Raw genomic sequence first — 27,547 nt, 5'->3', positions numbered from 1 at the left:
GTGGTCACCTTCAGGGGTCAGCAGGAGTATCTGAAAAGAACCTGGTGGAGCGGGCACTGTGGGAATGAGCTGCCGCTTTCCCTTTGGAGAGTTAGTGCTCTGAGGCCGGTCTGGCTCCTTCAGGCTCTGGACGGATGCTTATTCCCTCCCCAGATGAGAGGCTGGTCCTAGATGTCCTCTGGGTCGAGTGGTGATTACAGGAAGGCTCTCTATTCCCCGTGGCTCTTGAGTCTGAGCACACATCAGAATCACCGCGAGAGCCTATCGAAATGCAAATTTGCAGGACTCACTCCCAGAAGTTGTGATTTAGGAGGTTCAGGGTCGGGCCTGGAAGGCTGTATTGTAAGCAGGTTCCTAGGTGACTGGTGCAGGCGGCCCAGCAGTGCCCACTCTGAGCTATGGTGCTCTGACCTGGACAGGAGCTGGAATTTCTCAGTCTGGACAGGGCCGCCTGCTGATGCCACAGCTCAGCTTCCTCCATGATCAATGCTTTGACATTCTTGTTTAACCATCTCCCACTTTCGGCTGGTTTGTGAGTTTGTTGTTTTGTGTGTAGTTTTTTTTTTTTTTTTGTATGTGGGCTATTTCAATGCAAGTCCTAGATGGTTTTTTTTTTTTTTTTCATTTAACCTGTGCCATATCTTAATGTATATCTCTAACAGGCATCATTATCATACCTAATAAAAATAACTATTCTAATATCCTCCACCTTCCCTGGTGGCTCAGTCGGTAAAGAATCTTTCTGCAATGCAAGAGACCTGAGTTTGACCCCTGGGTCAGGAAGATCCCCTGGAGAAGGGAATGGCTACCCACTCCAGTATTCTTGCCTGGAGAATTCCATGGACAAAGGAGCCTGGTGGGCTACAGACCATGGGATCACAAGAGTCGGACACGACTGAGTGACTAAACCACCACCATTCTGGCATCCAGTGCCTGATCATTTCCCCCTGATTTTCTCAAAGATGGCTTTGGCAGTTTGAAACTTGTCTTTTGCATTCTATAACATACTTCTTCCTTGCTATTCCCTGTCATATACATACTATTTTTTCCCCTCCATGCCATTTATTTGTTGAAGAACCTGGGTGGTTGGTCTCGTAGATTTTTCATATTCTAGATTTGGCAGACTGGTGGTGTCTAATGTGTCCCTGGATCCTCTTTATTTCCTGAAAACTAGCGTTTCGATGAGAGACAATTAGATTGCGGATATTCGTGTGTATGTGTGCGTGTGTGTGTGTGTGTGTAAATACCCTTTTGGTGGGGCTAGATTCTTTCCTAGGTGTGTTGTGTGTTTCTTATTGCTTCACATCTGGAGGCGTATGCTGTCCACTGGTTCTGACTTCAGTGGTGGTAAAACTGATCAGTGAATTTGGGTGTTGTCAGCCAGAGCTCTCCTTAGAAAAGTGCCTCATCATGTTTTTACCTAGTCTTCTTAATGCCCACTGATAAATTTGCCTGGACCCATGACTTCACTGGGGGTTACGAAGTAATGAATGATCTGGTTCTATTGTTAAAGAAAACTTTAGAATGTGGGCTTTCTGGGCCTTTTGTGAACGCCAGTTGCTGTATGCCTGCAGGCCGGTTTCCATCCCTTCTCTTAGCCCAAACCAAACTTACTCTAGTAGATGGTAGGCAATGGTTGTTTTAATATCTCTACTCCCTGAAATCTAGGCATTGAACTTGCAGTCAGCAAATATGAATTGGGTGTCTTCTCTGTAAGAACACCATCAGAAGCAGCAGCAACAGTCATCTGTACTGACTGTATACTTCCTATACATCAGGCAATGACGAGGCTCTTCACAATAAGAACTATGTTACTGAGAGTGATGGTAGGTCCTTTATGCTGCATTCTGCATTTCTTCACTGTCCACTGGCCACTTGTGGCTACCAAACACTTGACATGTTGCTCATGCAAATTGAAATATGCTGTAGATGTAAAATATTCACCAGATTTCGAAGGTGGTAGTTTAGTTGCTCAATCATGTCCAACTCTTGCGACCCCATGGACTGTAGCCTGCCAGGCTCCTCTATCCATGGGATTTCCTAGGCAAGAATACTGGAGTGGGTGCCCTTCCCTTCTCCAGGGGATCTGCCTGACCAAGGATGAAACCCGAGTCTCCTGCACTGTGGGTAGATACTTCACCGATTGAACTACCAGGGAAGCCATAGATTTTGAAGACATAGTATAAAAAGAACAGCGACCATTTCATTAATGATTTTATATTGATTACATACTGAAATAAAGATACTTTGGATGGATTGGGTTAAATAAAATATATTACTAAAATTAATTTCATCTTTTTCTCTTTTCACTCTTTTCAAAAATTTGGCCACTGGAAAATTTAAAAGGGCATGTGACCCCCATTGTATTTCTCTTGGTCAGCACTGCTTCTTTCTTTCCTATAAGTTGATATTATTACTTCTGGAGAGGTTAAGAACTTGTTCAAGGTTGTCCAACCCAGTAAGGAAGAAGTGAGGATTTGAACACAGGTCTGTACTTTTCCAATGGGTCATGCATGGCCCAGTGCCCAGCATGTGGCCATTGGCCAGTTTGTTGAATGAATGGTTTAACGATAGGAAAAGAACAAAAAGTCTTATTTGAGCTTTTTGGGAGCTGAGAAAAGGCCTGAACACAGCAAGGGAGCTAGATGGGGCCTCGGCTAGTTCTGGGCCCATCCATGCTGGCTGAGGGGCAGTCAAATGGCTCTACGTTGTGCAGTAACATGGTGGACATGTCACCCATGGCGGGAACCATGGAAGGACCTAAAAGTTACAGGTGAGCCTGCCTGTGCTGGAGTAAGGAGTGGAGACTGCTTCATGCACAACCTCAATGAAGCCACCCTTTAATATGTATTCAAGCTGCTGCTGGCGCTTGGAGGACAGTCACTCTTGTTTCTGTTGTCAGGACTGAGACGCAGTCTAAGGCTGTCTCAGTGTGTGGTCCCTGGGCTTCAGCATCAGTGTCACCTAGAAGCTCCTTAGAAATGTAGATGCCAGACTCCACCCCAGTTGGGCTGAATTGGAGTCTGCACTCTAACAAGACCCCTAGATGCTCTGTGTGTTCATAGAAGTTAGGGCTAAGGTAGTGATGGCAAGAACAGTCTCTACCTTGTCTGAACTCTGAGTTCAAATCCTAGCTCTACCACTTACTAGAGTTTGGGTCAATTATGTAACCCCTGTGACTTTGACCAAATAATCTAAGTAGTGTGGGTCTCAGTTTCTTCATCATTAAAATTGAATTAGTAATTCACAACCGATTTTGAGTGCTTAATACAGGTGAAATATTAGGAGAGGACAAGCAAAGGCAATAGCTCTCTGACTTGGACAATGGAGATTCCCTGAGAGGTGAGAGAAATTTAGGCTCAACAATGAATAATTGGCCCTAGTCTTTGGTAGCTTTAATGCAACAATAAGCCCTACTGTAAGTCTATGGTAAATTTAGCCCAACAATCGAAGCTCTTTAAAATTCATGAAATTCCTGTGAGTCATCCACGTGAGTGTTATCAATCAGTTGATCAATCAGTAAGTGTTTATGGTGCAGAATGGTGTAGTCCAGTGCTTCTCAAACTTTAGTGTGCATATAAAGCACCTGGTGATATTGTTCAAGCGTAAATTCTGATGCAGTAGGTCTGGTGGGTGGCGACTGAGATCTTGCTGGATTAGCAGTATCCCAGATGATGTCAGTGCTGTGGGTCTGAGCATTGCACTTTAAATAGCAAGAGTGTCGAACAGTAGTTTTCAATATTTATTTGGTCTCAGAGATTCTTTATTCAAAAATTACTGAGAGCCCCCGAAGCTGTTGTTCTGGTGGCTTATAACCAGTGATACGTCCCATGTTAGAAACAGAAGCAGAAAAATGTTAAACTTAAGAGTACATAAGCATATAGACTGATGACATCATTGTTTTGTAGCCCCTGGAAAACTCCCACTGTGTACTTGTGGGAGGATGAGAGTGAAAACTTTCAAATAACACTTTAGTACTATTACAAAAATAGTTTTGACATCAGAGACTCCCTGAAAGGGTCTCAGCGACTCCCAAGGATCCTTGGACCCCTATTTGAGAACAACTGGTATAGAGCAACTAACTCTCTGCTTGGGACTGAGGCTATCCTAGTTGAGAATCTTTTAGTTGTAGAAAACTCAACGGGTTAAGCAAAAATGGGAAATATTTGAAAAGCTGCTGAGCTATTGCCCGAGATTTGAGCAGTTTTTGAAGGTCCAGGAAGGACCAGAAAGTGGCAGGGATTTAGGACAGGGAAAAAGTAAGGAGCCCAGGCGGTTTCTGGTCTTTACTCCTCCTTCTTTACTCTTCTCTCACAAGGTTGCCTCTTCTGCTTCTCTTTGCATGTGGCCCCATAGTTCCTGAACGTATGGGTCCCTAGTTCAAGTGACCTGTACTAACAAGAGGCACCATTTTCCAAATTGGAGTCTGTTGGAGGTAGAATCTGATTGGCCCAGCTTGGGTTATGTGTCTACTTCTGAGTCAGCCAATCAACAGTAGCCAGCAGGCCAGGGCCGTGTGGTGCAATCATGGCTGCCATAGCCCACCAGTGTGTGAATGGGAGCTGGAGTGGGGAGGAGTGGAGTGAGATGGGCAGTTCTCAGAGGCAGAGGGTGGTGTTTATGGACATCAGTCTCAAAGTCTTCTGTAACAGATTCTGGAAACCTGGGCCTCTGTCTTCCACGGGCTCTGTGACTATGGGCAAGTCATGAGCCTTTTCTGAACCTGTTTCTTCAAGTACCAAATGGGAATGATATTAGTCGGTTAAACTCAGATGGTATTGTAGGACTTAACCGAGGTAGTATATAAGAAAGAACTTTGGTTGCTGTGTGCCCTGCATAGTACTAAGTGTCAGGGGTTATAATAAAATATGGACTGTCATCTTTGCTCTCCAGGACCTTGAAATTAAATTGAGGAGAAATGCTAATAGTCATGATACAATTAGAAAGCAGCAGGCTTCTGACTGTGAACTTACCAAATGCAGTAAGAGTTCAGAGGAAAGAGAAATCAACTGGGTAAGGATGGGAAATAATTTACTGAGTACTTCCTGTAGGCCTAGTATTGTCCCCTGTGGTTTCACACCCCCTTATGAGCTCTACAACAACTCTGCAATAAAGATGTTGCTCTGCCCATTTTACAGCTGGGAAAACTGACACTCAGACAAGTAACTTGTCCAAAAACACATGCTAGTGTTTAAAGATATGTCCGTCTGACTTTGAAACTGATGCTTTCCTCCGTAGTGTGGCAAGGGGAAGATTCTTGGAGGAGTGGGATGCTGACAAGGCTAAAGCATGGACCAGATATGGCTGGGCAGAGTAGAGGCTGATTCATGACAGGGATCAATCAAAACAAAGACTGGGATGTAGCATGAGCATGAGGTGATCATGGTAGGGTTGGTATTAGGATATCACTGGATAAATCAGTAGGCTTCGGATGGCTGGGACTGAGTATGTGATTGAATGGATGACCATGGGCTCCTGTCCTTCTCTCCTTTTGTCTCATGAGTCTGAGTATCATGCAGGATGCATTGGGTAGGGCAACAGAGGTAGAACCCTAGCTGGTGAGTTCTTTGAGCAGCTCAAGGGTTAATTGATGCCACTGGATTAAGATATGGAGTAAAAGGGAAATGCAAAGCCTAAAATGTCCTTTGAAGGAAGACAATACCAGGTGGATACAGAGAATAAAGGAGAAGAACCAAAGACAATTAAGTTACTGACTGGCTGGTGGACCAATTCATTTATTCAGTGAACATTTATTAAGCGCTGTTTAGGTAGTGGGCCCTGTGCCAGGTTCCAAGTATAACGGTGGCCCAAATAGATGCATTTCCCACAATTATGTGGGAGAAACAGAAAACCAGCAAGTACAAATATACAAATATACTATATACAAATATATAGTATAACATTGTGCGTGCGTGCTTAGTTGCTCAGTCATGTCCTACTCTTTGTGAACCCTTGGACTGTAACCTGCCAGGGTTCTCTTTTCATGCAATTTTCCAGACAAGAATACTGGTGAAAAGCGAAGTGAAAGTGAAAGTCGCTCAGTCATGTCCAACTCTTTGTGACCCCATGGACTATGTAGTCCGTGGAATTCTCCAGGCCAGAATACTGGAGTGGGTAGCTGTTCCCTTCTCCAGGGGATCTTCCCAACTCAGGGAATGAACCCAGGTCTCCCACATTGCAGGTGAATTCATTACCAGCTGAGCCACCAGGGAAGCCCAAGAATACTGGAGTGGGTAGCCTATCCCTTCTTCAGCAAATTTTTCCAACACAGGAATCGAACCGGGGTCTCCTGTGTTGCAGCTGGATTCTTTACCATCTGAGCCACCAGGGAAGCCCAGTATAATGCCAGATAATGCCAAGTGCTGTGACATGAAGCAGGATGGAAGGCATGAGTGAACATACATTGGTCAGGAGTGCTTCTCTGAGGAGGTGACATGTGAGCAAGACAAGTAGGTTCTGAGTTTCCAGGCTCGATATGTTGCAGGAGACTGGAAGAGTGCTTCTCTGATAGCTCAGTTGGTAGAGAATCTGCCTGCAATGCGAGAGACTTGGGTTCGATCCCTGGGTTGGAAGATCCCCTGGAGAAGGGAAAGGCTACCCACTCCAGCCTTCTGGCCTGGAGAATTCCAGGGACTCTATAGTCCATGGGGCAAAGAGTCGGACACAACTGAGCGACTTTCACATATATACATACCAGCCACCGGAGGCATCCCTGGCCTGTGTCCCGATGCCCTGGAGCCACGATCCCTGTCTGCAGTTGAGGAAACTGAGGTGCAAGGAGACAGTGGGAGCGTTATCAAGCCCTGGCTCTCGACGGGGGGCCCCTCCCCCTCGGGCTGCTCCCAGTTCTGGCTCCCCTTCTCTCCTCCCTGGCGGGTGGGAAGTATTTTTAGTCTCCCGAGCCCCCTCCCCTAGTCTGCCTTTGCCTCTGTCATTCTGCTTGACTTGCTTTCACCTGCTCCGAGGCGGCTGTGACAGGGCTGCGGGCTGCACACGTCAAGCTGTCCCCGGCTTCTCTGAGGGGACGTTGTTGGGGGGGGCGCGGGCAGCTGAGGGTGACCACCCTCAACGTGGGCAGGGAGGGAGGCCTTGTCAGTGCCTGGGGAGGGGGTGGCTGCTCCCTCTTGGGGTCAACTCTGCGTAATGAGGGCGAGGGGAGGGGGCTGCTAGCTGGCGGGATGTGCAGGGATGAGGGGGGAGTGTGCAGGGATGGGGGTGGTGGAAGGAGGGGTTGGTGGGGAGGCCAGGCGGGAAAGCTCCCTGGAGGGGAGGGGAGGAGGGAGGGGGAATTTTGTAATTTGTTTTGGAGAGAGTCAACCAAGGAGGCGGTGGCCGCCGTAGCTTGGCAGGTGGTTGTTGATTGTGAACTGCTTGTGTTTGGGGAGAGGGTGCGTTTGGGGAGAGGGTGTTCATCACACCACTGGGGTACAGGCCCTTCCACTATGATGTCCCCAGGGAAAATGTGTGTGTGTGTGTGTGTGTGTGTGTGTGTGTGTGTGTGTGTGAGAGAGAGAGAGAGAGAGAGAGAGAGAGAGAGCACCTCAGGCCTTTTGACTGTGAAGCTCCCCCCCCCGGGACCACTTTTCCAGGCCAGGTCCCGTTTGCCCTGCACACCAGGTGCTGCCATGTTTTATTTCTCATCTACTGCGCCTTCCTTTCTCTGTTCCCAAAGACCCCAGCAGGCCCTTTCCCTGCTTGGGAGTTTAGTGCTACTTATTACGAGAGAATGACCCAGAGGAGGCTAGGGTGCTACCCACGTGACCGCTGTAGGACTCACAAAGGTCTAAAAATAAACCCTGCCATGTTCTTGTAGCCACTGTCCCAGGGCTGCTGAGCTGCCAGCTCCTTCTCTGGCTGTTCTTGTCAATCCTTGGAGGTGGAGCCTACCCCTCCATGCCACCCCCCACAACCCCCAGATGATGCTGGGAGATGCACACATGATGGGGGTGTCAAGAGTCCAGCCTCAGGAGACTTTGAGGTGTCAAGGTCTTGGCCACTGGCTGGGGACCGGAGGCAGACCACACAGGGAGGCCTCAGCAGACGCCCACCCCATGGGGTAGGCTGAGCAAGTGGGGAGGGGAGTGTCCCATGGGCCCGGGCTCCTGCCCCAATTCCGGACCTGGCTCGCTCTTGAGAGACTTGAGCTGGAGGGGGTGTGAACACAGGAGTCTGGGGTGATAGCTGCACGCTCATGGTACGTGCTCTCGTTTTCCCACCATCTTTGCTGCCGAGGGGAGTGGGTTTGGCATCTACCTGCAGTGTCAGCAAACCTGGGGGCTAAGGAGTTGGAGGAAGAGGTCCTGGGGCAACAGTAGAGGATGGGAATTCTGACTGCTCAAGGCTTTGGAGTCAGACTGCCTTGAGTTTACATCCTGGCTCAGCACTTAGTGACCAAGTGACCTTGGGTTGAGCTACTTCACCTCTCTGTTGCCTCGGTCTTCTCCTCTGTAAAATGGAGATAATAGCACCTGCCTTTTGGAGTTGTGAGGATTTAATGAAGTGATACAAGTGAGTTGCTGAGTCTTCTGGGCAAGTTACCCAGCCTCTCTGGGCCTCAGTTTCCTGGCCCATAAAATGGGGTTGGTATAGGTACGAGTGGAGTATAAGGTTGAATGAGGAAATCCAGGTGAAGTGCTCAGGGCCTCAGAGAACACATGCTGGGGAACCACAGTGATTGTCAGCATAACAAGCACCCCGATATTCCCGTGTCTCCCCAGGCCCGTGGCTCCGCAGGTGGCAGGAGGAGGCACGACGCCGCCTCGCAGGAAGACCATGACAAACCCTACGTCTGTGACAGTGAGTACAGCAGATGCCACCTTCCTGCCGCTGCCCACACCCTTCCCTGAGCTGCTCCAGCCCGGAGCTTGCTGGCTCCTCCTCTCAGGCCCGGACCTCAGCTCGCCTGCTGGCTGCCACCTCACTGCAGTCACACCTGACCTCCTCTGGCCGCTCCCCCAGGCCTGGTGTTGCTGCAGGAGGGAGAAGCCGGCCTGGGAGGCCTCCCTGCCCTGTGCTCCTTTCCCTGAAGTGACCTCCTTTGTGGCTTTCCTCTGGCTCCCTCTCTTTCATTCTCTCTGTCGCTGTAAGGCTTATCCTCTATTTCTTTTTCTGTTTCAGAGAATTACAAACAAAAACATAACTCAAAATCCTCCAACAGAGGTGCTTGGCTCTGGCGCCTTTTCATTTGTTTCCCTTTAATTTCCTTTCTCTTCTTTTTTTCTCTCTCTCCTGTCCTAGGTAAGGCAGGTTATGAATCTTTCTCTGACGATGACTTAGTTTAATAAATGGCCTGCTATCCATCTCCAGCCTTTCTCACTGGCTTCAGGAACATCTTTGGACAAGTGACTCCCCAGGTCCAGGGTTTAGGGTCTGCAGACAGAGCTGGGGAGGGACTGAGGCAGGCAGAGCCGTGGGAACAGTGGCAGCAGGTGGACCTTGGAGACCTGCAGCTTTTGGAGGGACTGCCGTCAGCCTGAGAGAGCTTTGTCTTTCTCACCCACCAGAGCACTGGGCGGTGGGTTTAGATCCTTGCCCTAGTTATCTCCTCACCAGATCGGGCGCCATCTGCTCGCTCCATGGCAGGGGCGGCCCTCGAAACCGCCCTCCCTGACCATCTTCCCTTCCTGCCTTCTCTCTGAGGACACAGAGCTCTGCCATGGGCCAGAAGGGGCTGCGGTGGGACCACTGAGGCTGGGCTGGGCACGGTGGTCCCTCGGGTGCCCCGCCCACCCTACTGGTATTTGCAGGAACCGCCTCCCCCCCTCCCTCCAAGGGAGACAGGCCGGAGGCACAGGCAGTGCGTGGTGGTGGGGGTGGGGGTGGAGGGGGCGGTGCTGCGCGTTTCCTCCCTCTTGGCTGGCCTCTTTCGATTTCCACAAGTTGTTCTGTGCCTGGTGGGATGACAGCTGTTTGGAGAACATTTTGCTAGAAGAACTCAAACTCCATGACCCCCATTTGACTGTTTAGTACACCATGCAGATGACAGTCCTGAGGCAAGTCCTGCAGGTAACACTGTCTCCATCCCCACATGACCCAGGTTCAGGATGAGGAGGGAGCAGGGCATGGGGGTCTGATGTCTCTTGGCAGTGCCGGGAGGTGCCTGCTTTCTCCTGGGTCTTGCTTCCTGGAAGGCGTTCAGTTTTGTTCTGACATATAAAACCCAAGCATGCTAGCCCCTCCGGAGACTGGTTCAGGGCTGGGAAGGGTGCTTCAGACACCCCAGCAGCAGGCTTTCCTGCTGTGTCTGGCTGGAGCAGCCCCGCTATCAGGAATGCCAAGAGCTGCTTAGGAACTGGGGCATTGCAGCTCCATTCCTCTTTTAAAAGCCTGCATTTTCTTAGGTGGTTTTCTGCCTCCACAGACAGTGGGATTACATTTTGCTCTGTCTCTCCAGCTCTCATCATGTCCCCAGCCCATAATAATCCCAGACACACCCATGCACCCCTTTCCATCCTCCCCTCGGCTCCTGTCTTTGCTCCTTTGTCTCCGAGGTCTGCCTCCTTAGCGTTAAATCCAGGACGTGCCCTTTGTGGGTGTCCCCACCTGGCCTGGCTCACACCCTCTCCCCCAGCTCCTGTGGCTTTGTTTAGGGGCTCTCATTGCCATTTGCGGTTTCCCCTTCCCCTCCCTGGGGGGTCTCTTCCTCCTCCTGTGTTCCCTGTGTTGCTTGGGAGGCCTGATTACAGGCTTTCCGGAAGTCTCTGCAGTTGGTTCTGCCTACACAGGCCTCCCTTTTCCTCCCTCGATGGAACAAGGTCCGCCGTGGAATGCCCTTCTCTAGTCTGGCTCTCTTAAGAAACTGTGGCAGCTCAGTGATTAATAGACTTTATTTTTATCTGGTGCCCTTCAGACATGTGATCCTTTGGGATAGGAATGACCTTTGGAGAGGTCGCAAGGCCCACCTCCCACCCCTGATCTGAGCAGGGAATGCTTTTAATAATCTCTAATGCATCCTAAGTAGAGAGGTGTCTGGTCAACTCCTCGAATGTCCCCAGGGATGGTGTTACCATAAGCTGCCCTTTCTTCCATGATTCCAACTGTGCTTTGAATGATTGTTTTTTTCCCTTAATAGGAGCTGAAATTTTTCTTTCCTACAGGCCAGCTTAGTTTTGTGCATCTTTTCCCAACCAATAGGCAACATTCAGCATTTCATCTGTGCTGGAGGCCCTCTTAACATCTCCTTGTATTCTTGGTTTACCTAGGAATGCATCGCATAATTTCTGTGCTGGCCTGCTCTGAATCCCCTTCCAGGTTTAATTTAAACTCAGCACTCTCATTGAAAGTAGTACCAAGGCCAAATGGTTCAGAGTAACAGACACATTTCCTTGTTTATTTTACGCATTGCCTCTTACCACCACCTGCATCTGTAGAGAGCAAAAGTAATTGGCCACCCTCTCGCACTGTGCACCGTCTCAACCACTTCCCACTTGGTGCCTGTCCTGACCCCCGGGGCTAATGCCTCTCCAGGTGTGTGCTCTTTTCTACTTATGCATTTGATTATTCCTTCTTCCATAAATCACTCTGCATTCGGCCCTATTGAGTTTCCATAAAGAGATACAATAATATGTGACTTCAATATACAAGATTCAATAAAGGCAAATTTAAAGACAGTGCCCAGTAGTTAAATTTCATTCTTCACAGATTTGAAATCCCTGCCATTTTTGTATTGTGTGTGGTTTGATTTGCATAATCCCCACTGCATATTTTGAGTTATTTATGAAAATATTAGGCCACCTTGAACCCCACCACCTCTTCTCAGGTTTCTGTGGAGTAGTTGTAGCTATTTTTTCAGGTATGATTGTATTTAACCCTTCCAGGTATCTATTCCTATACAGTCATCCTGCTCTGTTCTTGGTCCAAGGTTCCCTTTCAAGATGAGTGGTTGAAATATTATCTTACCTGCTAACTTCAGGTGATAGATAGTTTACTTGTTACCTTTCACTCAGTCCTTGAATTTATTCCATCTCAGGGAAATAGTCAATCATCTAAACATAATTTATTTTTTACCCAATCCTTCATTTTCCAGAAAGTAACCAATCTCTATTAATTATCCTGAAAGTCTACTCAGCTTCAGGATTAAAGCTCTGTTTCTTCCCTTTTAATCTCTTGCTGAAGGGGAGAGAGTGTTCAATCCCTTCAAGTAAATACCTGCATGAGACGTTGTAGGACAGGTGTTGGTCAGAGTGTGAGCCTGGACGACCTGTGCAAAGATGACTGAGATGTTGTTAAACCTGCATCTTTCAAGAGCTTCTCAGGGGATACTTAGGAATACTGGGAATGATTCTTCTACTTCATTCAGATCCGAAGGCTTCTGGCCTGTAACTGATCAGCCCTTTTTTTTTCCCCTGCTTTTTGCATCTGAATGTTCTGGCGGCTCCAAGAATTCTCCAGACAGAGTGTCACTGGCTTGCATTTCTGTTTTAGTTGTTCTCTTTAGAATCTTTCCTGTTCTTTCAACATTGTTATCAAACTCAGTAGTCTAATATAAAATTCAGCAACCCAGCAGTTGACTTTAATTTACTCAATAGCTTTAAATCCCAGTAATATAATTTACTCCCTTTTATAGGTGGGATGATGACAGAGGATAGATCTGTGTGAGAAATCCTTGGGTTTGAGCCACTAGAGTATTTTTAAGATCATTTCAGGCGTTTGCCACTTTGCTTCCTAACTATTCCCAGCTCTGGGTTTCTCTTTGCATCACTATGCCAGACTCCTGCTGAGAGACTCACTTTTCCACTTTCTTGGGGCTTCCTTGATAGCTCAGTTGGTAAAGAATCTGCCTGCAATGCAGGAGACCCTGGTTCGATACTGGGTCGGGAAGATCCCCTGGAGAAGGGAAAGGCTACTCACTCCAGTATTCTGGCCTGGAGAATTCCATGGACTGTATAGTCCATGGGTCACAAATTGTCAAACACAACCGAGCGACTTTCGCTTTCACATGTTCAAGGAGCATCATGGGAAAGAGGATGGTGGTGATGGGATGATTTTTAGGAAGAGGGAAAATATTTGTCTCTACGTTCCAGTCAGTTAGGGAGGAACAGTGCACCCATTTGCCCTTCTGCGGGGCACAATAGAAGTGATTTGTGAAGTTATTATTTTCTTTCTCTATTTTTAAAGACATTAAAGAAAAAGTTAATTTAAATTTAATTACATTGTAGGAAAAACACTTAGCCTGAGACCTATCCTCTTAAATTTTTAAGTGAACATTATATGCTGTTGAATAGGGGCACATCGTTGTACAGCAGGTCTTTAGAGCTTGCTCTTCTTGCTTGATGGAAACTTTATGCTCGTTAATTATCTATTTCCTATCACCCATTCCCCACCAGCCCCTGGCACTACCATTCCAGTCTTTGATGCTATGGATTTGACTGCTTCAGATAACTCATGCCATACCTGTCTTTCTGTGTGGTGCTGTGCTTAATCGCTCAGTCGTGTCCGACTCTTTGTGACCCTATGGACTGTAGCCCGCCAGGCTCCTCTGTCCGTGGGGATTCTCCAGGCAAGAATACTGGAGTGGGTTGCCATGCCCTCCTCCAGGGGATCTTCTCGACCCAGGGATGGAACCCAGGTCTCCCACATTGTGGGCAGATTCTTTATCATCTGAGCCACCGGGGAAGCCCATTTGTCTCTCTAGAACTGGCTTACTTTGTTTAGCACAGTGTTCTTAAGATTCATCTATGTTATTGTACATTGAATAACGCAATACTCCTTTTAAAGGATGACTAGTGTTCCTTCTCCATTCGGAGAAGGCAATGGCACCCCACTCCAGCACTCTTGCCTGGAAAATCCCATGGACGAAGGAGCCTGGTGGGCTGCAGTCCCTGGGGTCGCTAGGAGTCGGGTACGACTGAGCGACTTCACTTTCACTTTTCACTTTCATGCATTGGAGAAGGAAATGGCAACCCACTCCAGTGTTCTTGCCTGGAGAATCCCAGGGACGGCAGAGCCCGGTGGGCTGCCGTCTATGGGGTCGCACAGAGTCGGCCACGACTGAAGCGACTCAGCAGCAGCAGCAGTGTTCCATTGTGTGTGTGCCACGTTTCTGTATCCATTCATTCACTGATGGACATTTAGGTTGTTTCCACATACTGGCTGTTGAGAAAAATGCTGCAAACCTAAGAGTGCTGATATCTCTTTGAGATACTGATTTCAACTCTTTTGGATAAATACCCAGATGTGGGACAGCTGGATCAAATGGCAATTCTCCTTTTAATTTTTTAAGGAAACTCTGTACTGTTTTCCACAGCAGCTGTACTGTTTGGCATTCCCACCAATAGTGCACAAGGGCTCCGACTTCCCCACACTCTCGCCAGCACTTGTCTTTTGCTCCCAGCCTTTTCTGATTATGGTGATAGCGTCTGCTAATGGGTGCTTATGTGTGCAGAGCACGATGCTAAGCATTTTATATACATTGCTTCTATAAATCCCAGTGCAAACCTTGAGAGGCAGGGACAATTGAGCTCACTTTACCGAAAAGAAACAGGCTCAGAGAGGTGAGGGGACTTATCCAAGGTCACACAGCTAGTTAATGCTAAACCTAGTTAATGCTAATGATGAATCCTGTTTCTTCAGCTCCAGAACAGACACACCCCAAGACATCTTCACACAGACTGCTGGCTAATATGCCCTCCTCCACACTGATAGAGAATTTGGTTCTGTGTGGATCATGGCAAACTGTGGAAAATTCTTAAAGAGGTGGGAATACCAGACCACTATACCTCTCTCCTGAGAAACCTGTATGTAGGACAAGAAGCAACAGTTACAATCAGACATGAAACAATGGACTGGTTCCAAACTGGGAAAGGAGTATGTCAAGGCTGTATATTGTCACCCTGTTTATTTAACTTATATGCAGAGTACATCATGAGAAACACTGGGCTGGATGTAGCACAAGCTGGAATCAAGATTGCCAGGAGAAATATCAACAACCTCAGATATGCAGATGATACTACTCTACGGGTAGATAGCAAAGAGGAACTAAAGAGCCTCTTGATGAGAGTGAAAAAGCTGGCTTGAAATTCAACATTCAGAAAATGAAGATCATGGCATCCAGTCCCAGCACTTCATGGCAAATAGATGGGGAAAAAATGGAAACGGTGGCAGACCTTGTTTTCCTAGGCTCCAAAATCACTGCAGACGGTGACTGCTGTTACGAAATTAAAAGGCCCTTGCTCCTTGGAAGGAGAGCTATGACAAAGCTGTTGCTGCTGCTGCTGCTGCTAAGTCGCTTCAGTCGTGGCCGACTCTGTGTGACCCCATAGACAGCAGCCCACCAGGCTCCCCCGTCCCTGGAATTCTCTAGGCAAGAACACTGGAGTGGGTTCCCATTTCCTTCTCCAGTGCATGAAAGTGAATAGTGAAAGTGAAGTCGCTCAGTCGTGTCCGACTCTTCGCGACTCCATGGACTGCAGCCCACCAGGCTCCTCCATCCATGGGATTTTCCAGGCAAGAGTACTGGAGTAGGGTGCCATCGCCTTCTCTGACGACAAGGCTAGACAGTGCATTAAAAAGCAGAAACATCATTTTGCCGACTAAAGTTTGTATCGTCAAAGCTATGATTTTTCCAGTAGTCAGGTATGGATGTGAGAGTTGAACCATAAAGAAGGCTGAATGCTGAAGAATTGATGCTTTCAAATTGTGGTGCTGGAGAAGATTCTTAAGAGTCGCTTGAAGTGCAAGAGATCAAACCAGTCAATCCTAAAGGAAACCAACCCTGAATATTCATAGGAAGAACTGATGCTGAAGCTCCAATACTTTGGCCACCTGATGCGAAGAGCCGACTCATTGGAAAAGACCCTGATGCTGGGGAAGATTGAAGGCGAAAGAAGACGGGGGCAGCAGAGGATGAGATGGTTAGACAGCTTCATCAACTCAATGGACGTGAATGTGAGCAAGCTCCAGGAGATGGTGAAGGACAGGCGAGCCTTGGTGTGCTGCGTTCCACGGGGTGGCAAAGATTTGGACACGACTTAATGACTACACAACAGCAATAACAAATACGTTCTGCTCCGCACCGAAAGAGACTTTGGTGCTCCTGAAAGCTGAGGAAACAACATGCTTTAACAATCAATGGATGAGCAAGCACGCTTTATTTATGAGGTGAGGCCTCGTCCACTGTTGACAGACGGCTTCCCGGTGTCAGGTTGGCAAGCTGGAATTAGGTAGTAATTATAGCTGAAGTGGAATGGAATAGTTTACATAATTTTGAGCCTTTTCAATTTAAATCTATTAAAATCATTCTACCTCCCACCCCTACCTGGGTTATTAGGTTAGATTAGTGACAGAAGGCACGCAGATGTGATGGAAGCCCTCCTGGGAACTTGACTCACCTCTGAGTCTTGTCAGTCTCAACTCGGTCTCCACATGAGCAAGAACTTTGTCTCCTACTGTCCCCACCCCACTGTTGTGTAGTTTTGATTGTATGGCCCTTGACTTCACTGTGTTGCCTCCCTTCTAGAAACCTGGTGGGCTTGTAACTCTGTCCAGTTGGGCCATTGTCAGAATAGGGCCTGGGTCTTCTGGGTGGTAGACCCCAGGGAGCATGTTTGGGACAAAAAGCAGGATCTGGGGGTAGACCCCCTTGATCTACCTTCATTCTACCACTCAAGTGGCTATGACACCACTTCTCTCATTTGTCAATGATGGGGCACTCCTTTTTTTTTTTTTCCTTCTGAACATTTTATTTATTCAATTTTGCTGCACTGGGTCTTCATTAATGTGCATGGGCATTCTCTAGTTGCAGTGAGCAGGGGCTGCTTTCCAGTTATGGAGAGCTCTCCATAACTGCTCTCCAGGCTTCTCCTCGAAGTGGCTTCTCTTGTTGTGGAGCATGGGCTTCGGGATGCTCAGGCTTCGGAAGTTGTGGCTCCCGGGCTGCAGAGCACAGACTTAATAGTTGCGGTGCACAGGTTTCATTGCTCCGCGGCATGTGGGATCTTCCTGGATCAGGGATTGAACCTGTATCTCCTGAGCTGGCAGGATGATTCTTCACTACAGAACCACCAGGGAAGCCCCGGGAGCTCCTTTTGTAAAAAAAAACACAAAAAACTGTCTGCACTGGATCTTAGTTGTGGCATGCGTGATCTAGTTCCCTGACCAGGGATCAGACCTGGGCCCCCTGCATTGGAAGTGCGGAATCTTAAGCCCTGAACCACTGCAGGAGCTCCAGCTCCTTTCTTGAGTCTCTAGACCTCCTCAGTCAGTTGCCTTTTCCCCATCATGGGCTCCTTTCTTCCCAGGCTTAACAGCGAGGCTCTTTCCCTGGGACATAGTATGCCGGGGTATAGGACATTAGACTGACATGCGGGGGCCTAGAGCAGCCCCAGCTGCTCCCACAGTGTTTCAGAAACTCTACTTGACTTTGTGCGTGTGTGCATGCGTGCTCAGTTGCTTCAGTTGTGTCCGACTCTTTGTGACCCTATGGACTATAGCCAGCCAGGCTCCTCTGTCCATGGGATTCTCTAGGCAAGAACACTGGAGTGGCTTGCCGTGTGCTCCTCCAGGGCTGCTTGACCTCAGCCTCCTTAAAAAATCACTGCCATTTCCTCTCGTACCTGAGTGCACAGGAAGAATCAGATGACCACTGCAGTCTTATTAAAAATTTTCTGAGGGCATTAAACCACGTTCTCTAAGGCTCACATGCTTCTAGCTTCGAGCTGCAGCAGAAAAGCCAATAATGTGGGCTTCAGGCTGGCTGCCCTTGTCGCTGGAGGGAAGCCGGGCTCATCACTCAGTTGTTGCTGATATTATCTCGCAGGTCCTTGCGTGGGGTGCCGCGGGTGGGGGGGTGGGGTGGGACAGGCTCCATGCCCCAGAAATGTGATTTGTGGAGCAGGGCCTGTGGCATGGGATTGATCCCTAGAGACCCGGTGCATTTGTTCCTGCAAAGCCGGGACTGTTTAAATATTTGAGTGTCCTCGCATCATGGACGCAGGTTGCAGGTTGTCGCAGCAGGGCTGGTCAGAGACAGGGCTGGGGAGCGGTCGAAGTTTCTCATTCATACTCTCAGACCTTCTCACTCTCTCAGGAACTGTGTCCTTGACCACCAAACCTAGGGTCGCCTTGCCTGTAACCCACACCCTCTTTTTATTTTATTGAAGTATAGTTGATTTACAGTATTGTGTTAGTTTTAAATGTTCAGCAAAGTGACGTGATTTTATATACATATATTTTATATATTTATGTATTATATATATTCTCTTTTCAGTTGTTTTCATGATAGATTATTACAAGATATTGAATATAGTCCCCTGTGCATGCACGCTAGGTTGCTTCAGTTGTGTCCTAGTCTTCAGGACCCTGTGGGCTGTATCCTGCCAGGCTTCTCTGTCCATGGGATTCTCCAGGCAAGAATACTGGAGTGAGTTGCCATGCCCTCCTCCAGGGGATCTTCCTGACTCCGGGATTGAACCCTAGTCTCTTATGTCTCCTACACTGGCAAGTGGGTTCTTTACCACTAGCACCACCTGGGAAGCCCAGTAGTTTCCTGTGCTAAATAGTGAATCCTGCTGTTTATCTATTTTGTATACGGTACTGTACATCTGTTAATCCTACACTCCTAATTTATCCCTCCCCTCTTCCCCTTTGGTAACCTAAAGTTTGTTTTATACCTATATACAAGCCCTCTTGAATTACTTTGTCATCCAGTTAGAAGTAGCATTACGTTTATGGTGGAAAAATCAGAAGTTACAGATAAGCATAAAGGGAAAACTAAAGATCACCCATAATCTTACTCTTCAGAGATAACTTGAATTTTCTTTTGTTGCATCCTGTTTTAGGGTTCTCGTTATGGTCTCCATTTACTATGCCCTCTCTCCACCCTAGTAAATAATATGTACCACGTTAGCCCACCCCCACTCAGCAACACACAAAGACCATCCTTCCACGTTGATAGGGACACTTTTATGACAACATTTCACGGCTATATGGTGTTCCATGATTTGGCCATGTCCCAGTCTGCCCAATCATTTTTTCACTTATTGGATGTTTGGACCAAAACTTGTCCATGATTAAAAACAGTCTTGCAGCTCTATCTTTGCATAATGCTTTTATTTTTCCCAGAAGCAGAACTGTGGGGTTGAAGGGCCTGGTGCACAGCCTTTTGATTTCTCTTATTTCAAGTCCTGGTTGGGGCTCAGGGAAGTGGGTTAGCAAGAGCTGCAGGAAGAACGAGGTGTGCTGACTTTGCTGTGAGAAGCCTGAGGTCAGACTGTGGCCCTGCCGCTTGTTAACTTGTTATCCAGAATTTTTCAAGAAAATCATCTTGCTGCTGGGCGTGTCCATTGTCCCTAGGTGTGAACCGGGGATGGATGCGGTTGAGAAAGCTGCCTGTGATAATGTCTATAAAAATGCTTGCACATGCATTGGTATGTGCTTAATGACTGTTTCTTCCACCTTTGCCTTTTCCTCATTTCCTCTGTCTCCAGTGCTGTTGGCAAGAGAAGGCTGCTGTCACAGGAGGAGAGAACACAGGCAGTTTTCTTTAGCAGAAAGATAGTGAGTGCCGTAGGAATCCAGGGGAGGGCATGGCCAGGGCTGGGGACTGAGGTGGCAGAGGGTGCTTCCCTAGGATGCCACACAGGTCCTCGGTGAGGATATGCTGAATTGACTGAGATCTCCAGGGATGGAGGGGTATGTGGGAGTAAGCAGGGAGGTAGTAATAGTAATGGCAAAAGTCTGCTGATTTATATTATGGGCCTGGAATGTTCCATCGGTTTCATCTATACTAATTCTTCTTTTAAAATATTTAAATAAAATATTTTAAAAATACTTATTTACTTTTTGTTGCTATGTGAGCGCTTTCTCTAATTGCAGCAAGCTGGGGCTACTAGTGGCGGTACACGGGCTTCTTGCGGTGACTTCGCTTGTTGCAGAGCGCAGGCTCTAGATGGCCCAGCTTCAGTAGTTCCGGCTCACAGGCTCTAGAGGGCGGCTTCAGTAGTTGGGTTGCGTGGGCTTAGCTGCTCTGCAGCACGTGGGATCTTAGTTCCCGAAGTGGGAATAGAACTTGTGCTACCTGCATTGGCAGGTGGACTCTTAACCACTGGGCCCCCAGGGAAGTCCTGTCTATTTCCTTTAATCCTTGAGAAAGTACTAGGAGATGGATGGTGTAATCATCTCCATCCTACAGATAAGGATTCTGAGGAGGAGAGGGGTTTTTTAGCTTTCCTGAGGTCACACAGTGAGTAACCGGCAGAGCCAAGATTTGACCCCAGTGGGCAGTCTGTCTCCTCTGCGATCTCACTGTCCCCCACTGGCCACTCACCTCCTCCGAGAGTCTGCCTCGCCTTATATACACCTCTGCATAGACGGCCTCTCCCATCGCATGGTAACAGTTTGTCTATTTGCCCATTCTTCCAGCTGGACGGCGGGCCTCTGAGAGCAGGGGCTGTGTCGTATTCAACTTGCATCCCAGACCCAGCCCAGTGGTCGCTCCCAAAATGTTGATGAATGTGGGTTGCACACACCAGGATAGAAGATAGACCAGCGTGGCTGACGCAGAGTGTTTGGGGAGGGAGACTGGGAGGTACAGGGTTAGATAAGGATGTTCAAAACACCAGGCTGAGGTGCTTAGAGTTTGGCCTGTATCGTCCATGGTGAGTCGTGGATGGTTCTGGAGACATCTCTGGAATGGTTCATCTCTAGGGTTAGGTGTTCAGGGAAGACAGCCCGGAGCCTGTAGCTAACAGGAGCCTTTTCTGGGAAGGAGAAGACATGAAGTCTGGATGGTGGCGACAACAGGAACAAAACGGATGGGGCAAACAAGCAAGCCTTTGTGAAAAAGAAACTCGCAGAACCTGGCAGAGGACAGACAGGATGTAGGGTGCGAGAGAGAGGGAGGCGGCAGCAGTAGCTCCCAAAGTCTTGAGCCTGAGTAGTGGAGACATGAGGGAGGCTTAACTGGAATATTCTAGAGGAGGAGGAGGTAACATGGCAGGATATCCAGGCATAGATGTCTCACAGATGCTAATGTATATTTGTTTCCCCAAAGTTAGTAAGGGACTTATACTGATGTCATGGGTGGATGGGGGCCTGCTTCAGGTAAGGGTCATTGAGACATACTCGGTAGGCTGGGTCTCACAAAGCATCTGAGGGAGCATTTAGGTCAGATATTCACCCAGATATCCCATAAGAGAGGACACTGGCCAGATTCCCAAATGTTTGGGGACTGCCACATTTTATATTGCATCTGATTTTTTTTCTTTTACCTTTCTCTGTTTATCTTCCTCAGAACTGTGGACAGTTATATTTATTATTGAAATTATTTTCAATGAAGATTAAACAAAGAATGATATTTTACTCTCTAAGTTAATTGTTGTTGCTGTTTAGTTGCTAACTTGTGTTCGGCTCTTTTGCGACCCTACGAACTGTAGCCCACCAGGCTCCTCTGTCTATGGGATTCTCCAGGCAAGAATACTGGAGTGGGTAGCCATGCCCTTCTCCAGGGAATCTTCCCAACCCAGGGAGTGAACTCGTGTCTCCTGCATTGGTAGGCAGATTCTTTACCGCTGAGTCACCAGGGAAGCTAGGGATGGGCTAATGTGTGATTCATTAGAATAAGGAATCAAAGGCAGCATCTCTATGAGGTCCAAAGAAGATGGCTTTTGAATCAGAAGCCCAGCATTTGCGTCTTTACTATGACATAACCTAGCCATGACCTTGGGCAAATCATGAAAACCTCTCTGTGCCTGAGTTTCTTTTTCTGTCAAGTGAGGACAATAAGATTGACTTTAGAGTGTTTTCAAGACGCTAAAATGAGACTGTTACGTGTGAAAACCATTAGTTCACTGCCTGGTTCATAGATATGCTCAATAAGTATTATTTTTTGTACTAAGTCAAGAAAGGGTGTTTATCTCACACTCAGGCTGAATCCCCAGTTGTGCTCTGTGCTGTGGCTGCTGGAGTTGTGAGGGACCAGGGAAGCATTCTGATAGAGCTAGATTAACGATCAGAAATAGCTGGTGTTTAGTGAACATTTGCTGCGTGCCAGGCAGTGTGCTAAGTACTTTAAACGATGGACTCATTCAATTCTGGTACAGAATCTGCCTGCAATGCGGAAGACCTGGGTTCATTCCCTGGGTAGGGAAGATCCCCTGGAGAAGGGAACGGCTGCCCACTCAAGTATTCTGGCCTGGAGAATTCCATGCACTGTATAGTCCATGGGGTCACAAAGGGTTGGACACGACTGAGCGACTTTCACTTTCTTTCACTTTCATTCAGTTCTGACAATATCCATATGAGGTATACAACTATTATTATCCCTATTTTACAGTCAAACAAACTGAGGTTTGGAGAGATTAAGTAACTTGCCCAAGGTCATACAGCCAATTAACTGGCATAGGACGACTGACCTCAGAGTTCACCAGGATTATGTTACCTTGCTTCTCAACGGTGCAATAAAGAGTTCCACCAACACATTTAATGCTTTGGTGTGGGGAATTTCTGCAGTTCTCTGCTGGGGATGCAGAATTAAGTTATAGAGTATTTTGAAATGGAAGCCTTGTTGCTTATCTCTGTTCTTGTGTTTTAATTTTTTAAGCCTGTAGCCATGTTCACATACAGTAAATTCCTCAGATATGCAGGACGTTCTCCCCTGATGCAGGCACAGGACTTGTGGATCACCGGCATTTGGTAGATCCTAGCTCTGGGCTCTCTCCTAATATGTGGGTCAGTGCAGGCCCTGGGGAATATGGCTCTGAAGAATCCAGATGTTACACCCCACCCCTCCTCCAGACCCTTGTGTTTCTGTCCAGAAGACTTCACAGCTTAAAGTAAGTGCCAAGGGTGGCCTGAAAGAAACAAGAGGCCACAGAAAGGCCTCTGCTGACCTGGCTTGATGGGGTGGGGAGGGGTGGATGCCGCCGCTGGGTGGATCCTGGCTGGGAACCTATGTCGTTTTTCTGTCACAGTCGAGGGAGTCGTTGCTGCAGGAGGATCTGGAGGACCCAGAGAAACAAAGAGATGTGCAGTGTTAGAATGGGAAGACTCAGAGATGGTCTGAGGCAACTGCCATGTTTTACAAACAGGGAAACCAAGCCCAGAAAGGGTGTTTTTTTGTGTGTAAGAGTGCATGATGGGTTAGTGTCATCACCAAGGCCAGACCCCAGGTGTGCAGAGGGCCACCCCCGCTGCCAGCCTCTGGCTCGAGAGGATGGGAGAGGGAAGCCCACCTGGGCTTGCCCAAGAGGACCTTCTTGGTGCCTGAATGTTGCAGGACCTGGGCCATTCATTGGTGAAGCCACCACTTTTATTGCTTGAGTTCCGTAGAGCCATTACTGACTCTTGAGAAAAGACTGGGCGTTTAACTTAGTCGTAGGGATTAACACTCCACCCTGCATACACACGTCTGAGCTAATGGCTTTTTGCAGTCCCCTGGGTTTTGTCCCAAGCTCATTCACAGCAGGGCTTTTCTCACTTGGTCGGGGTGGGAGGGGGGGCAGGGGCGGGAGGGGATTGGCGTAGACATGCCTCCACCACCCCCTGATGGTTCTCCAGAGAGAACACTGAGGGTTGTCAGGAAGGTGTCAGTGTTAGTTGCTCAGCTGTGTCTGACTCTTTGTGACTCCACGGATTGTAGCCCACCAGGCTCCTCTGTCCATGGCATTCTCCAGGCAAGAATACTGGAATGAGTTGCCATTCCCTTCTCCAGGGGATCTTCCCGACCCAGGAATCAAACCCAGGTCTCCTGCATTGCAGGCAGATTCTTTACCATCTGAACCACTAGGGAAGTCAGGAAGGTGTGGGGATCCCCAAACATCTGGTCCTACTAGTATGAGTCCCCTGTCTAGATGGCCCCTGTTTTTTTCTGTCTTGGCCCCAGCTGGCCATAGAGTTCAACCTTAGAAGGGCTGAATGGCAGAGAATTTGATGATGGCGTGATTGTGGATGTGTGGGCAGGGTAAAGGTACCAACAAGGGAGGGGGAGCCCTCCCCATCCTGAATCCCAAGGAGCAGGGAGGGCATTGGCTCACAGGGGAGACTGCATCTGGGGGGAGGGTCACCCTGCTCCAGGGGTGCTGCCTGAGCAGGAACGGGCATGGAGAAGATCCCCAATGCCTCTCTCCTCACCCTCCATCCTTCCCAATGACCAAATGCCACTGGAAGCAGAGGGCACGAGGCTGTAGAGGTCAGCTCCGGGCACTGGGAGGGGTGGTGCACGGAGAATGAGCAGCATATCTTTGAGTCTGTGTGCTTCAGCAGGCCTGAGTTCAAATCCCACCTCTGCCATTTAGTGAGTGGTCTCCGTGCCTCCAGACTCAGTTTCCTCCCCCATGAAATGGGGTGACAATCCCTACCTCCTGAGCTATCGTGAGGCTCCATGTAAGAATGTGTGCCTGCCCGATAGTCTGTAAGCAGGCTGCCTTGGAGGCATTGGCAGGTGACAGGCCCCGCTGGGTCAATTTTTACAGAAGGGGAAGTCGAGCTGCAGAGCAAGGGAAGTGGCGTCCTGAGGGCTGTATGGAAGTGCCAGGGGGCAGAGCTGGGAAAGAGATGCAGCCTGGTGACTCCCAAGGCCCAGGCTTTGTCTCTTGGACACTCATCCTGTAATTGCTTTCAGTCGCTGCTTTCAGGCTCTCGGAAACCACTGGCTCAGATACCCACTGCGTGCTCCAAGTTGGGCTGATGAAAATGTGCCAGAGTCATTAAGTTATCAGTGGGGAAGGCGGCCGCTTCTCCCCGGCAGGAAGGATTCTGCTGTCTCTGCAGCCGGCTTTGTTCACGCACACTGCCCCTGATTGTTCCTCCTCCTCCTCCTCTTCCTCCCTCCTCCTCTGCCTCCCCATCCTCCCCCATCCTCAGAAGGAGTGAGGGCTGTAGGGTTGAAGTGCAGTTGGGGGAGGGTGGCATCGTGCTGTAAATATTCTGGGGCAGCCCTAAAGGTATTCATAACTCCAGACAGGAGGTCCTTCCTGGAGACTCCAGCTCTGGTAGGGAAGTGCGCAAGCTCTCATTTTGCAGCTTGACAGATGGATTTGCCCCAGGGGAAGGAGAGAGAGGGAGGCAAGCCGGACCTTCCTCGTTGTCACAACCGGCCCTCTCTATGTGCGCTGCGCCGGGAACACATGATCCAGGTGCGAGCTGCCAAGGTGAAAAGAAGGGCCTTAGGTTGTGCACAGGCAAGGTTGACTGGTCCTGGGGTACTGGCTTCAGAGGCGCCTGGCCAAGGAGCCTGCCCTGGGGAGGGAGATGGGAGCTGGAGGAGGGGGCGAAGCCCTTTCTGAATGCTTCAGCCGTCTTGGGGCTCAGTCTGATTCTGCACAACAGATAATTCCAGAGTGAGATTGCTGACGTGATAAAAGGATAGCAGATGGTTCTAATACTTTATTTTCAGAATGTATCTTTCCCAACATTCTATTTTCTTGCAACTCCATCACCCCAGACTTCAGAGGAGAAACTACTAGTTCTTCCCACCCCCACCCCCCCACCCCCACCGCGCCTTTAGGGTTTATTCCCTTTGTGGATCCGCAGTGTGGACGATGGCTGACAATGGCTGAGCTTACTGCGAGCCCAGCCCTGCGCTGCTTTCACTGTATTTTCTCACGTAGCCTCCCAGCTGTGCGGTAGGTGGGCTGCCGTGATCGTCCTATTTTCCTGCGAGGATGCTAAAGCACAGAGAGATTTAGCCACTCGCCCAAGATCACACAGTCAGTCAGCAGCAGAGCTGGGATTTGAACCCAGGCAATTCAGATCAGCTTACCCACATTCCAAGACAGATCCTGTCTCTTTGACGGAAGGGTTGACCTAGAAGCAGGCCAGAGCTGTCGCTGGCACTAAAATAACCACTGTTGAGTGACTAACCACTCCGGCCAGGTTTCCTATTAATAGTTACCTCAGAGGGGAACTTTACTCCTGACTAGAGCTGGCTGGGTCCCGCATTCGCTGTGGCAGCTCTTACACGACCAGGGTGGCTGTTTGGAATAACTCAGCCCCAGTCCCAGATCTCCACCCCCTGCCTCCATAGGTTTCCAGGACCAGATGCCTTTTTTTTTTTTTTTTAAATCTGTCACGTCATGCAGCATATAGGATCTTAATTCCCTGACTAAGGATTGAACCCATGATCCCTGCATTGAAAGGCGGCATCTTAACCACTGGACCCCTGGGGAAGTCCACCAGATGCATAATTTGCAGGGCCCAGAACAAAATGCAAATAAGGGGCTCTTTGTTTCATAGTATGAAAATTTCAAGGTGACAGCAAACATTTACTGTAAATTACATTTACATTTAATGACAGCAAAACATTAAACCAAGTGTGGAGCCCTCCTGACCCCGGGACCCGATCTGAATGTACTGGTCTCACGTTTACAAAACTGGTGAACAAGTGTTCAGAGCAGCAGGAAGATGTAACGAAATCCATATAGAAGGTGAGACGATGTTGGATGTTCCTTCTCTTCCAAATCGGTCAAAGAAGGATTTCCAAGGCATTTCTTTTCATCTCAATGCAGCAGTCTGGTCTAGAATGCACTTCAACCAAAATCAATCTTAGGAATCTCTCGGCCCTAGGATGAAGTCATCTGAAGGACTGGGACTTGGGTCAGCAGCTTTGTTTTGGGGTCAGGCATCTTGTTCCATGGGCTTCCCTGGTGGCTCAGATGGTAAAGAATCTGCCTGCAATGCGGGAGACCTGGCTTCCATCCCTGGGTTGGGAAGATCCCCTGGAGGAGGAAATGGCAACCCACTCCACCATTCTGGCCTGGAGAATCCCCATGGGCAGAGGAGCCTGGCGGGCTACAGTCCAGGGGGTTGCAAAGAGTCGGACACGACTGAGTGACTAAGCACACAGCACATCTTGCTCCATGAACTCCAGTCTCTCCTGACCCTGCCTTTCCAACTCCCCTCTCCCTCCTGCCTCTTACCCTTTAGCCTCCGAGCCTGCTCAGAATCTGTTCTGTTAAAGGACAAGCCCTGATCAGTCTCTGTGGACTCCACAGTCCTATCCATCCACCAGCTGATTCTTTCTTCTTCTGCAGCCATGCTGGAAGGAATGGTCTGTCAGCCCCATCACCACTTCCTCATTTCCAGAAGCGTCCTAGCTCCCTGCAGCCTTACCTTGTCCTCTGGGAGTCTGTGGGTTCCTTGCTCACTAGGTGACCTCCTAATTGCCGAGCCCAGTGGTCTCTTCTCAGGCCCCATCCTTCTTGGCCCTCTGGGGCATCTGACCTTATCCAGGCTCTGCCTCTAGAAAATGAGGATGCATGTGGCTGTGAGCAAATGTCCTCGAAGCCCCAGATCAGGCCTGGCACATGGTACACAATCAGTAGCTGTTAGCAGGAACCGAGACTGGTGGTGTCATCTCTAATGTCGGCTGGAAACCCTGCTCCTCTGGCCTAGGTTACTCACTGCTGCGTGAGTCTTTCTTTCTTCCTTCTTCTTTATTTATTTTCATTTATTTGGCTGTGCCCGGTCTTGGGTGCGGCACGTGGGCTCTTCCTTCTTTGTTCCAGCACGTGCATCTTTAGTTTGGGCATGCGAACTCTTAGTTTTGGTGTGTGGGATCTTAGTTCCCCACCCAGAAATCAAACCCCTCTGCCTGCATTTAAAGGTGGGGTCT

At 48.7% G+C, this 27,547-nt stretch overlaps 1 protein-coding gene across 4 annotated transcripts in view; it reads left to right on the top strand.

The window, feature by feature from the left end:
- Positions 1-27,547, top strand: part of DPF3 (double PHD fingers 3) — a 277,364-nt gene that overhangs the window by 163,569 nt on the left and 86,248 nt on the right. For all 4 annotated transcript variants that reach the window (XR_011258342.1, XR_011258341.1, XM_069596945.1 and 1 more), the window contains exon 6: positions 8,718-8,796. Coding sequence is in view for 2 of the 4 variants with exons in the window: in XM_069596945.1 (XP_069453046.1) it covers positions 8,718-8,796 (79 nt within the window). In the remaining 2 variants the exon portion in view is untranslated. The remainder of the gene's footprint in view (positions 1-8,717; positions 8,797-27,547) is intronic.

The sequence above is a fragment of the Ovis canadensis genome, chromosome 7, assembly GCF_042477335.2.
Source record: "Ovis canadensis isolate MfBH-ARS-UI-01 breed Bighorn chromosome 7, ARS-UI_OviCan_v2, whole genome shotgun sequence".
Classification (NCBI taxonomy): Eukaryota; Metazoa; Chordata; class Mammalia; order Artiodactyla; family Bovidae; genus Ovis; species Ovis canadensis.
Note: the sequence above shows the minus strand (reverse complement) of the source record. Positions and strands in the feature narration are given on the sequence as shown.